At 35.5% G+C, this 13,719-nt stretch overlaps 1 protein-coding gene across 1 annotated transcript in view; it reads left to right on the top strand.

Annotated features, from left to right (window-relative positions):
- inpp4b (inositol polyphosphate-4-phosphatase type II B) overlaps positions 1-10,701 on the top strand; it is a 211,291-nt gene extending 200,590 nt beyond the window's left edge. Inside the window, exon 23 of the mRNA XM_058999293.1 lies at positions 7,548-10,701. Within this exon, the coding sequence (XP_058855276.1) occupies positions 7,548-7,680 (133 nt within the window). The 3' untranslated portion in view covers positions 7,681-10,701. The remainder of the gene's footprint in view (positions 1-7,547) is intronic.
- The last annotated feature ends 3,018 nt before the right edge of the window (positions 10,702-13,719 follow it).

Below are 13,719 nucleotides of genomic sequence, written 5' to 3'. Positions count from 1 at the left end.
AGAATGCTGCCTGTCCTGTTGAATGTGTGTGTGCTGTCTGCATCAAAACATGTCAAACATTTTTATGCTTAGATTGTAGCATATTGCATATGTTCAATATTTATTATTTATCAAAAGGAATTGGAAAAACAAGTTATCTGTATAACTGATATAAAGAGAGTAAATTAATATAATTTATTGTGCAAAATCACAGGGTAATATTTCATACCCAGACCCTATTTATTTCATTTGTTTTACTAAGCTTTGAATTAAATAAAATATGGCATTCTGTATTTTTGCAATTTCTGATGTGTTTTATTTAAAAAAAAAACAAAAAAACAATGTATCCTCACATCTTGACGAGATCTGAAAAATGTCTTCCCTTTGGGTACATTTGTATCCCACATCAGTACGGCTGAATACATAAGAACATAAGAAAAATTACAAACGACAGGAGGCCATTCGGCCCATCTTCCTCGTTTGGTTGTTAGTAGCTTATTGATCCCAGAATCTCATCAAGCAGCTTGAGGTCGAAAAAGTCCCCTGGGTCCACATTGTCAATACCTTTTTAGAATTTTGAATGCTTGAATCAGATTACCTTGTAGTAGTCTTTGTTCAAGACTGAACAGATTCAATTCTTTGAGCCTGTATTTTGCGTATGTTATAATAGTTACCAACATGCACAAGAAAGAGTGAAAAATAAAGTGAAGAACAGGAACACACATGTTTTAGATTTGCTATTTCCAAGACCAAACAATCTGGGATAGTTTCTTTAATTACAACATATTTTGTAATGCTCCCCAATGTGAACACTAAATTACAGCTGCAAGCAAGTATTTTTCAATAAATGGGCTTATTCAATAATTGTGAAGAAAAGGTTTGGTGACCAACCCCCTTCACAATGATTGAATAAGACGATGCTTAAATACAAACAAAAATACTGACCACCCCTCTCCAAATGGGCCATGTCCACAGTTTTAGAAAATTGGAGCTGAGATCCAATGCTACACACTAGGGGCTGCAATTTTTTCTTGTACTCTGAGTTGTCATACTCATAAGGGTACTCGGATTGTACTTCAAAGTAGAAGGGTCTAAAACCAAAAGTATGTAAAAATGCATTTCTGACAGTAATTTCTGTCTGCATTTTTTACCACCTGAAGTGACCATAGTTTTTCTGAACAGTCATCAAGACTTAATGTGTGTTTTTAACTATTAAAATGGTGGGGCTATACCAGGAAATGCCCTAAAATGTCTATGAAAAAATTGATTAAATATGCATTTACAGGGACTTTTAACTTAAGTCTTGTGACCACAAGGAAACAGTTGCACAATTTAGTCAGGGACTCGCGTGACCAAAAAGACTTAAATCGCCCTGAGCGATAGTTACAAGACATATGACAGTACTTTTTTTTTTTGAAATCACAGGCATGTCAAATTATTAATTAAAAATACTTCAGGCAGAGGAGCTTGATTTAATGCTTCTCTGGCCTTTTTCCCACGCTTTTGTAACTGTCATCATCCCTATTTTTATGTCCCAGTACCAAAATTCAGCACTCAGCTAGAGAAGTCACAGTTAGGTTATACCCCAGACAATTTTTTTTTTTTTTGTTACAAACCTTGTATTTTTCCATACTGGTAGATGCTTTCTATACCTTGGCTCGTCCTCCATATTAAACTATAGTGCAGTTTGAAGCAAAGTATTTGTGTAGTGTTTTACTGATGTTTTTGGAATATAAATACTTTTTTTCTAGATTTAAATCAACCAAATATATCTTTTTAAAACGGCATAGCGCAGTTTTATGAACACTAGTCTTGCTTTTATTAATAACAACAGAATTTTAAAAAGCAAATTAACATGGTGTAAAAAGAATGTTGGTACAAGCACACGTCATTGGTTTCAAGGGCTTTGAAATAGTTTAGGTGACAAAATATAACAAACTATTTTCATTTCTCATGTCCATTAACACAACTCATCTATAATTCTACTACTTCTAATTACTAATCACTTTATATATTTATAATTATATATAAAATATGCACTTCTGTCCATCTCTTCTCACAGTCCATCATCAGTGGTGTTTTGCCAGTCTGCTCAAAGTGGACTAGTGTTACTAACCCGCTGGTGTTCTGTCTTCTTCACTTGTTTAACAGTAGGCACACCCAGGGAGGCCTGAGTGAATGGGAGGACCCTGAGGCTGGCTCTATAGCTGATAACAAGCCAACTTCCCGACACTTCTATCCTATCGCTCTCCTGCTTGTCAGCTCCCACTTGCTGGTTGTGTGGCTGATTTTAAGTCTTGTTTTTCTTCTTGCCAAGTATCAATGAACTGCTGTTTGTCTTGTTTAATGTTTACAATGCAGCATTTACTTTTAATTTAACTTATTTACAATGTGATGAACAAAAAAAAAAATGTAAAGAAACTCTTAACTTTGCCTGGTTAATTTAGCCTGGTTTATTTTGTATTTGTTTGGTACTGTATAGTTCTGGGACAGAATAACATGTGACAAATCTTAGTTTCAGATGGACGAAGACTAACTTGCTTATGTTTTTACTATATCATACATAATTTTACTAGTGATACTATTAATATGTGTCATTACTTCATTTGTGTAAAAAAAAAAAAAACACGTTATTTTGATTAGACAACTGAATGCAGTTTATATGACTGTTGTAAGTTTCAATAAGAACATACACCACTACATTTGTCTGCAAATGTTACTTTCAAACACTACTATTTATAATGCTTGTTCTGGGGAAAAAATGTATGTATCTTCCCTTTTGGAAATATGCATCATTTTTTTTAACCAGAGTCAGATTTAATTTTGAAGCGTGTTTACTTTCTGAAATGTATTTTTATATTTAATTTTAGTTACACTATCCTACATTTGGATAATTGTATACTTTTTTTATGTTCTGCAATAAAGCCTCATTGTACAGTCTCTTTTTAATGTTACTGAAACCCACTTTGACCTATGACCTAATATGGCTGCCATACTGTGGTCATTTGGCTTTTTGGTTTCATGATGATTAATACCTTCTGAGATGTTGACTTCATATTTAGTACACACACTAAGTCCAGTTTGATCATAGCTAATTAACCCATTTTTAGCAGTGATTTTATAAAGCTGTCAACCCTTCAAAGCTACAGTGTAGAGACAATTTATTTACACAATTGTAAGATTAACACAGACACCATACTTCAAGATATGGTTTACAAACCATTGACCCTGAAATGCCTGCTTCTGTATCACATATGATACAATGCTTAGCCACCCCTCTGTAGTATATAAAATCCAGTCTCACAAGTACATTATGTGTTGCCAGACAGAAAAACAAATTGTGTTTTGTGCAAGAAATGGAGTCTAGATAAAAATATATAGTTGTTTTTCTTAATTGAAAAATGCTTGGACATTATTCCCTTTACATTAGCCCCTGGGAATGCCTTGTTTTTGCCAGCTGATCCCATGTGATATGTGACATTTCATCTGCACTTGATAAGCTGTCTGACCTGAAGAAACCTCTTCTGGCCTAACGAGAATCTTTTTGCACGTGTCCATTATGTGGCAGATGTTTAGACTGACATCTTATAAAGGGTCACATCAGCAAGCAAAAGGCAAGTAGTCATTTTTATGTTTGTGCTTTCAGATTAGAACTGTAAGGCTTTGTCGTTGAATTTCCAAACTTTCTTCTGCAGATTTAATACACGTACTCGAACTAATCGCTTAAAATGAGTTTGCAATAGCCAGCAACACATCCATACCAGCACAAGTTAGTTCAAAGTAACCGAATAAACAGTTGAAATAACAAGTGGAACCCAAAGAAGTCAAACCAGTAAATTGAATATATGGGAGGGTCACAAATTAAATGAAAGGCTACTACTGAGGCTGCTGAACAGAACGTAAAATAAACAGCTTTCAGAAAACAAACTGGAAAGTCAGCGCAGACAAAAAGTGTTCCTGTCGGTTGTATCCAAGTTAAATCAGTACTGGTACGATCTAGCACAGCTACCTCGCTTACAAACAACCTGCTGCTTACTTTTTTAATGCAATTAGAGTTTTAGACCCGAATAGGCATGTTTTCTTTGTTTTGACTGAGTACTAATAAAATAAATTATTGGATAGGACAAATAACATGAGAACGTGCTGCATATATTGTCTTTATTAAAGTATGCCAGATGCCCTTGTGTAACCGAGTTTTGGGACTGTTTCTAATTGATTCCCACATCTGTATAACTTGGCAAAGCTTTTGCCTTACACTTCCAACCAATTCTATGGAGCGTCATTTGTGCCAAAACTATCGGGCTGTTAGTTTATCAATGTGTTTGTAAATTCATTTCTCAATTCGTGAATTTGTCAATTTGTTTGTCAATTTGTGAATGGTCAATTTGTCCAGAAACTGATTGTGTTAGGTCAGGGATGGGAAACTCCATTCTACTCCAGACTCAAAACGAGCTTCCGGTCGCTGATGTCTCCAACTGCAGTGGGGAGAAGTTATGGCGTTCCACTGTTGCGTTACGTTTTGTGGTTCTGATTTAAGAAATAACCCAGTGGACATTGTCCTTTTTAGATGTTAAAACTCCCAAGTTCTGTACATATATATATTTTCTGAAGAGAAACCTCAACTTTCATTTCTGTGTGAATAATGAAGAATATGTACATAGTCACAATTTGATTACATTTCAGTTATACTGTCCGGGAGCCAATTGAGCATTTCCAATCAGTCCTAATCAATAGATAAGTAAGATGCAGAAGCTTGAGATTATGCATGGATACTAAAGGGAATGTGTCTTGTGGGATGCAATGCCCAGTTTGTATTAAAACAATGTATATGACACATTGAGTGTACTAAAGAGTCTTTATTAAGCACAACTGAACAAAATTACAAAAACGTTTAGTAACTCGAGTTAACAAAAAATATGCTTGAGTTACACAATACTTGTTCAGAAAGGAGATCCTTAACGTTACATTAACTCCAAATAAACTGTACAGGAATAACAAAGAGGGACGTTTTGATTCTTATTTTTAAAACATCTTTACTTACCTTCTTATTATTATACTTACACTTGTTCTACACACAAAACATTGAATGTGCTAATGGAACAGCGGATTAGTATACAACTGAACAGAATCTTAATAATGGGGTTATTATTATTATTATTATTATTATTATTATTATTATTGGAAAAAGGCGTCTGCTAAATAAACAAACAAATAATAATTTATTTCTTAGGAGACGCCCTTATCCAGGCGACTTACAGTGGGGCAGCAGTGTGGAGTAGTGGTTAGGGCTCTGGACTCCTGACCAGAGGGTCGTGGGTTCAATCCCCATTGAGGGACACTGCTGTTGTACCCTTGAGCAAGGTACTTTACCTAGATTGCTCCAGTAAAAACCCAACTGTTTAAATGGGTAATTGTATGTAAAAATAATGTGAAATAATGTATAATGTAATATCTTGTAACAATTGTAAGTCGCCCTGGATAAGGGTGTCTGCTAAGAAATAAATAATAATAAATAATAATAATACAATTAGAGCAAGATAAAATACAATGACTTCAGTTCTAGCAAGTACAAGTATATGAGAAAATACGATTCAATAACGGAGCAGATAAGTGTCAGTGATAGTTACATCAGGATCTAATTAAATGCAAAATACTACAGATTAAAAAAACTTGTGACAGATTACAGTACTTTAAAGTACAGGATTAAATGCAGTAAAATAGGGAGCAGATAAGCAAGTAAAGCGCATTTAAGGAAGAGTGATAAGTGTCCAGAGGGAAAAGGAATTCTACAGGTGCTGTCTGAAGATTAATAACTGAACAGAACTAAGCTTGGAGAAACAAACCAAGCCTAGGTTTTTTGGAAATGGTGTTACCTGAACCCGGTAAAGTGACTAATTATTTTTCATTGACCGGAACGCCTTAGCCCTAACATCTAATAACGCTACATCCATTCTCCTGCCTCTTAATTGTATTTAGAAAACAATTAACACATGCTTATACCAAACCAATAAACGTGAAACAATACAGAGGCTTAATATCAACATCAATATTAATTAAAGTAAACGTTCTCTAACTAAAACTGCGAGATCTAAACATATTTTACGAATCTAGTATAGGTTAGTAGCTTATTCACTTTCCGATCACAAATACGCTTTCTAATTTACCTTCTACTTCATGAATATGTACCCTTTCTGCTGTATGCTCGCATTATTATCTGCCAATTGTCAATTTCTTCTACTTATTTGAGGAACACATATTAAAGATTTTGTCCACACAGTGATATTATCAGTAGCTGCGGCGGCCATGACGGTTGCTCGCACACCAAGCCTCGTTTTCAACCAAAACATGGCCGCTCCGTGAATATGGCGTATTGTCTGACCTGTTATGTGTGGTTGTATGTAGTGATTGTTTTTCTTGTTTTATTGGACATTATGTCATCTTTTTTTAAATGTATTTAAAGTAAATGTCATTATTTAAATCGCTTTTTTGTTCTTGTGACGTGCCTTGAGATTTTTATTATTATTGTTTCCTACAAGAGTACAGTAAGTTATCAGGGGGGTTTGTGCAATTTTCTGTCCTGAGTACTTTTTTAAAAATGAATTTATTTTCTAGTTGTATGTGTACGTTGTTATTGCCTTTTAGTTATCGAGAATAATAATAATAATAATAATAATAATAATAATAATAATAATAATAATAAGGCCTTAGCCAGCTATGAGGCACCTGAGGCATGGGCCTCGGTTAAAATCATACTAATATTTATTTAGGCCCTTTTACAAGTTGCTTTGCTGCAAAATAAAATGCATTTTATCCCTTATTGTGCGCATATAGCGCTCAGAAATAAAACCCGAAAACCAGAAACACTAAATGTCCATTCCTGGTGTATTTAGACTCATTTGACTTGCATTTGAAGCAAGTGGGATACTTCAAGGTTTATTTAAGACAGCGCGTGAATGACGCTGGTAATTGAGTTGAAGGTTGTGAGAGTTCATAGTGCTGTGGTTTGCAAGGAGCCTCGCAGTTGGCCAATCACATTAATAGAAGTCAAATGCATATTCATGAGTACAAGTCAGAACACAGCCAAACAGCCTATCAGATCGACCGGTCAGCCAAAAAGCTCGCATTATTATCTGCCAATTGTCAATTTATTATCAGTAAAATTTAGAACCTCAGGAAATCAAAATTCTCTGATTGTAACATATTCCGTAAAAAAAACCTGTTAAATAAACTTTTGTATTTAAATAAACAACATATAAGAATGTCCTCATATCTTTTTCTGTTCCGTTATAAAAACTTGGGGGGGGGGGGGGGTGAGGCACGGGTAAGTGCCTCTGTTATTTTTGGTTGGCTGGCTACGTCTGTGATAATAATAAAATAAAAAGTTTGAAATGACAATAACTGCATTTGCATGGTGACACATGTTGGCACATGAGTGATGTATCAATGTGATGCGTCTTTACTAGAGGTACATTACTGGTTTGTATTATATTATCCTCCCCACTGGGATGTTCTATTGTATTTCCTTTGTTTTTTTATGAGTGCTGTTTTTCTCTTGGCTTTTTCACCAGAGAAGGATGCCGGATTGAGAATGTGCAGAAGAATATCCGCTGTAGGAAGTATGCTTTCAACAAGCTGCAGCTGATGGCTTTTCCAAAGTTCTACAGACCTCCTGAGGGAACGTATGGAAAAGTTGACTCCTAATAACACGTGCACTTGAAAATATCAGAGGGAGGTAGCAAATCAAACCTGGAATCCATCAAATTGCTAAGCAATGGGAATCTGAAATCCGGCACACTGTATTGCCAGACACACAGTTTAAAAATACTACACAGTGAAGGAAAGAAAGTGCATTTTAAACTATGGGCAATTAGCTTTCAGCAAAGATATTACAAAATATATACTGCCTTTCAAATATTTTTTTACAGACATTAGAGATCTCAAAGAACATTCTATATATTGCATTTGCTGGTTGATGAATATTACTATATGTATTTTCTTTCATTGCTCAAACACGTTTCTTGTAAAGTACGGGACATTGTATAGACAATAACCAACCCTGACCTGGGTCACTCAACCACCTGCAGCTATGCATAGAAATAAATTAAAAGTAAAAGTCAATGTGTGGTAAAGTGTTTTTTTATTATTTACCAGAAAAAGGCTGTATAATAATGCACTTAATGCATAGATAAATGCAGCACAGGCAGTATTATTATTATTATTATTATTATTAGTAGTATTATTATTATTTGAAATGTATTGTAATCCATAAAGGTCTGATGTGTTTATTCCAAAAATATTTCATGTAATGTGTTATCATCATTCCTTACCAGTATTAAGCCAGACCACATCAATTATTAAACTCACGCAAACCCCAAACTCAATTCTCGGTTTCAGAACTACCCTTGTATATTCTTATTGAAATGACCAGGTGTCAGGAATATGAGATCCCTGCAGTTTGTTTTCTGAACTCACAGCTACTGCCTGGATATGTAGGTTTACTGTTGTTTGTGCAGGCTTGCTCTTGGCTCCTAAACATTTAAATAATACACTTAACTGAGTGGAGTTATGAAACTCAGAACTGGGTGCAGGACTTATGTTACTTTCTAACCCTGTAAATATAGTCTGTCTTTCTATAATAATGAATCGCCTATTGTTTTGTACAAAGATTGTAAATAGTACATTAAACTATGAGTTTGAAGTCAGAACCAGTGCATCTCATAATCAAGTAGATTAAGGCAGCTAACCCAGTCCCAAATATTTATTAGTACTGGGTGTGCTGGGAAATGCAGTGTTGCATTTCTCTAGTTTTTTTCAAGCTCATTTCTCATTACCTCGTCTCACCTACAGGGGTCAGCAGTGTTGTCACATAACACAACACTGTCTGATGCAGTGTAAATTTAACAAAGGTGGGTAGAACAGCATTGAGAATGGATTACATGTAGATTAGAGTTTCAGGTGCTCTAAAAATACAGTACCAACATCCATGTAATTTTCTTCACCTTCTTCAACTAAATGATGCCCTGTTTTAGTGAAATTACAGTGCAAAATTATTATAAAAAGTTGAATCAATTATTGCCAGCTAGAAGGAAATTATTCTGGTGTTCTGGTTTTTTTATAATTCATTCTGTACAAAAACTGTTATACAAGAGTACACTCCCAGAACCACATATATATTCTGAGGTACAGTACAATATAATTACCACCACCATAAAGGATGTGGTAACATACTAGATCTAAACAATCTATGACGGGTATAGGCCAACAGGTAAATATAAGGAACAACAGAAAAAAAATATATATACATATACCTTTTAGCCCAGAATCTATGGTTGACAGCTATTCAAGTAGCTTTACAGTCTTATAATACATTGTAAGACATTAAAATGACACACTGATTGTATTTTAAAATAAATTCTACCGGGCTGTGTACACTATAAATGGAGAGTAGCTAGATTACCAGTAGTAAGCGTGATATGTACTGTACAGGAGGCCTGCCTTCCTTTTATCACTGTACAGATTGATGTGTTTCTTTTGTAAAGCAATAGTTTTAAGTTAAATTTGCTTTGTTATTATCCATTTTATTTATACATTGCTGTTGTGAAGTGTTATGTTTGTGTTGAGGATGCAATTTGATTTATTGAACGCTTGCTGTTTGCTAAACGCGAGTTATTACAAGAGCTGTTATACAAGTGTTTTTTTTTTTGTTTTTTTTTAATTGGCAGCTTAGTTTCTGTGTATCATATTTATTTAGAGAAAATATTAGTCTACATAAGAACTATAGGATTTTACATACATGTAAGGTGTGTATCGAGCATAGCTACAGTAGCTAGGGGGAACTAGACTGCCACATGGTTTAATAAAAGATCTATGACTGTGTCACTCAAGTATGAATAGATACGTGCAACCAAAGGATGCACTTTGTTGCTACCTGATCTGTGAAGAGTAATGCTTTATCTGGGATAGCAGCCTTGAATAAAACACAGTCAGCGTCGCAACCAGAGCTAACATTCTACCGAGTTCAAAGTTAGGTTTCAAGCTATAGCTGGCAGTATTTCTAGCTAGTTATGGCCATGAACACAGTCACCAAGCTTCACTATCACATAAATATGAAAAATAATTGAAAGTTACAACAAGGTCTAAAACGTCTTGCTTCTTAAAGCTGATTTATTTCCTCTGTTAAGTGTTGATTGCCTTTAGGTGCAAAAGTACACTACTAGGTTACCCAGCACTTTTCCCTGTCACTTTACCTTGAGTTTGTAATTATTTTTTGTAATTATTTTTGTTTTAATCCAAAACAAAAGTGACTGAATATCCAACATCAGCACTTACTGCAAAATGTCATACCCCAGTAGCTGTCATTCCTCCTTGCTAAAACAATATCTAACATTTTTAAGTGTTATTGTGAATTTGACATCATCATGATGTTCTGTATTATACATAGTTTTGTGTGTTGATTTTCTTTTATATTTAATACATTTGATATGATTTGTCTGTGTTTGTCTCATGGTCTGTTATCTAATGCAGTGTTTGATTAATGTCTGTCATGCCTCACTACTCACAAAGTGAGACCCACAGTTAAAGTCAGTGACTGGGGTGCTCTGAAAGGGTGAACTTTTCAACTATACTATATTTTATTACAGATCCCTTCCAGTAAACTCATCACCATATTTGTTCTCTAATTTAGTCAAGGCTTTACATTATATTTGTGCTGATTGCAAGAATGTGGGGTGGGGTGGGGTGGGGTGTGGGGGCAAACCTGTACAGGGGTGTGCACAGCTACAGCGGGGGCAACTACACTCAGGCTAAGTCACCACCACACCGTGCAGTAATCCGACTACGCCAGCTCTATAAAGGAGCAACTCAAATTGAATGTTTCCCAATTTTGCCCTAGTTTAACAGCACAGCTTTTAATCAAAGAATTGAATAAATAAAACATATCTATTTGCTAATGTGGACTGAAGGAGAAGCATTGGTAGATGGTTCTAATGCCCTAATACGATCTTTAAAACCAGAGAAAGACAGATTATCAAATTCCATCGTGATGGAAACAATTACTGGTCTTTGGAAGTATATATGCAAAAGATAATTCACCCCATATGAGTTAAAACCCTTGGAACAGCCACATTAACAGAATCCCAAGAGTGTAAACTATAGCCAATGCTCGTACTTTCTACCAGAGCACTCAAATAAGGAGGCACCGAACCTTTAAAAACATTGAACACAAAACGATGCCAATGAAAAAGCCTCTGATTCTTAAGTGCAAGCCAGCCTAGTTTTATGTACATATGACAATGATGTGTCAGAGGAGAACACTAGAACAAACCAGCCACATGAATTAACAGTACATCTAATTTATGTCAAAACTGCTTACAAGTAAACTGATAAATATAATCACCATGAATCGAAAATAGTAGCAGTCACTAATTTTAACCTGTTTATCAATATGAACTAAAAGTAATATCTCATCAATCCATATACCTAGATATTTATAAAAAAAAAACTTTCTCTAGTAACTCTCCATGTAATGTAGCAATAACCCAAGACACATTTATAATATTCATCCTATTAGAACAGAACAGCATTGTTTTGGTCTTGGATACATTAAGTAATAAATTTGCCCTGAAATGTGCTGTACAATACTGAATGTAGCCTGCAAATCCCTCTGTGCTGCCTGTACAGAGTATCCTGCCATATACAAAATAGTATCGGCAGCATACAAATGTACAACTTTGCAATACCCTTTAGAATGAACTAATTTTGCTTCATAAAGTCAAATAAAACCTGCTGAATAATGTTAGGTTAACATATTGAATTACATACCGTTTTGTAGTTTTACATAATTTAACGAAAAATGGACAAAAATTGAACAATTTGACATTTCGAAATCTAACATGAAAAATACTGTACTACTATTATGGCTTCCGATAGACTTTTGCGATACCATTTTGTAGTTTCCTTGAATACATGATGTTAAATAAAAGATCTAAATGATGTTCATATTGTTTTTTGGGTTGTTTTTTTTTTCATCATGTCTCAATCCTAAAATTCTAGAAATGATGCTAAACTTTTTCAGATCATCCACATAGAGGACAACAAGGATTGGTCCAAGGACTGAACCCTGAGGTAGACCCTTACATAAAGACTAATTTATTCAGAGATTAATTGCTGCCCAAACTTGCTGGCTAAGGCCCTGTCCACACTACATAACCAATCTCGAGAATCGTACTAAAAAATGTTTTAATTAATCCAACTCAAAGCATCCACGCTAAAGTACAGTTTTATGTTTAGTCAGGCTTAATGAGTACACACACTATTAAAGTAGTTTGGTTACAGTCCCTAGCAGCGCAATGGACAGTGGGACTTAATGCGATAGTATCCCACCATGCACTGTTTACAACCTTGCAAATGAGAAGCCCATGCCCACAAAAGACATAGCGCTGCTTAGCATGACATTATGGGTTTGTTTCTTAAAAACACAAGATATCAGCGATGGAGAAGCCAACAACAGTCTCGCCGTAGGCAAGCTTTGCATAGACTCCTGCACTGGTAAGGTGTTTTTCCAAAGCCTGCTTCAAAGCATGCAAGTAGACATTTTATCATAAATGTGTGCATTTCGTTTTGAACTCTCCTTGAACGATTTCAGTGCTCCAGATATCAATAAGTGCCTTGATATCGGCATTTGACCACGTCGTTCCACAATCCACCATTTTACAACATAAGCCTAAAAGTGGTATAGCAGTAGTCATTCTCAACTTTTTCATGCGCCTGTTCTGAGTACTGTTTTTGTAATGTTCACGTGCCAAAACATCAGAAAGTATTTTGGGATATTAGAGATTACCCCCTGATGTGGTCTCGAGTCTAGTTCTCGAGTATGATATTAAAAGCTGCATAACGTAGACGCTAACAGTATTTAGTACTTTTAAGCAGGTTTAAATGCATAGTGTGGACAGTGGCAGACATAGGGTTCACAGAAATGGTAGGCAATTGAACATCTGAAGTAGGCAAATTATATGTGGGGGTCCAAGGGCCGCTTAGGGAAACAAAATGGTGTATTCTTATATACCTCAACACCGAAATAAGGCAGTATTCATTTTGTACATGACCAGCCACATGTCAGCTGAGGCCTTTGTGGACCACTTTCTTTTGAGCCTAGGTCAGAAGGACTTAGAGCAGGGGTGTCAAACTCGTTTCGTATGGCGGGCCTGATCTGGTACCCTGTTATACACAGTTATAAAAATACAAAGACGAACCCAAAACCTCCAAATTATAGTACAGTATTTAACAACAATTATCATACATAGCATATTTACATTCCTTTTAAATGGCACATACTGATTATTTTACTCACCGTCACCTCTTAGAACACATGTTCAAACATGCCTCTGAGCGAGTTCCTTTGCATGAGCAACGCAGATTGTCATGTTGCTGTGATTGCTGTCAATCGGCGACCACGTGGGTGAGACGGCAATGCGTCAGCTGGTTCAAGTTACGGCACCAGTGATACCAGAAAAAGGGTTTTAGTTCTGATTTGTAAGTTCTGTCTTTATCCGTGAAGAGTAAGGTGTACCAAGAGTGCTGTGTGTTTCAAGAGAAATGTGGAATTTCGCATTTCTTTGTGGACATGAATGGAAAGCCAACGTGCTTAATTTGTTAGCAACATGTGGTTGTTGTGAAACAATACAACATTAAAAGACTCTGAAGAAAACCATGGCAAGAAATATGATAAACATATAGGAAAGT

Source organism: Acipenser ruthenus, chromosome 2, assembly GCF_902713425.1.
Source record: "Acipenser ruthenus chromosome 2, fAciRut3.2 maternal haplotype, whole genome shotgun sequence".
Taxonomy (NCBI): Eukaryota; Metazoa; Chordata; class Actinopteri; order Acipenseriformes; family Acipenseridae; genus Acipenser; species Acipenser ruthenus.
This window is presented reverse-complemented; position numbering and strand designations above follow the sequence as displayed.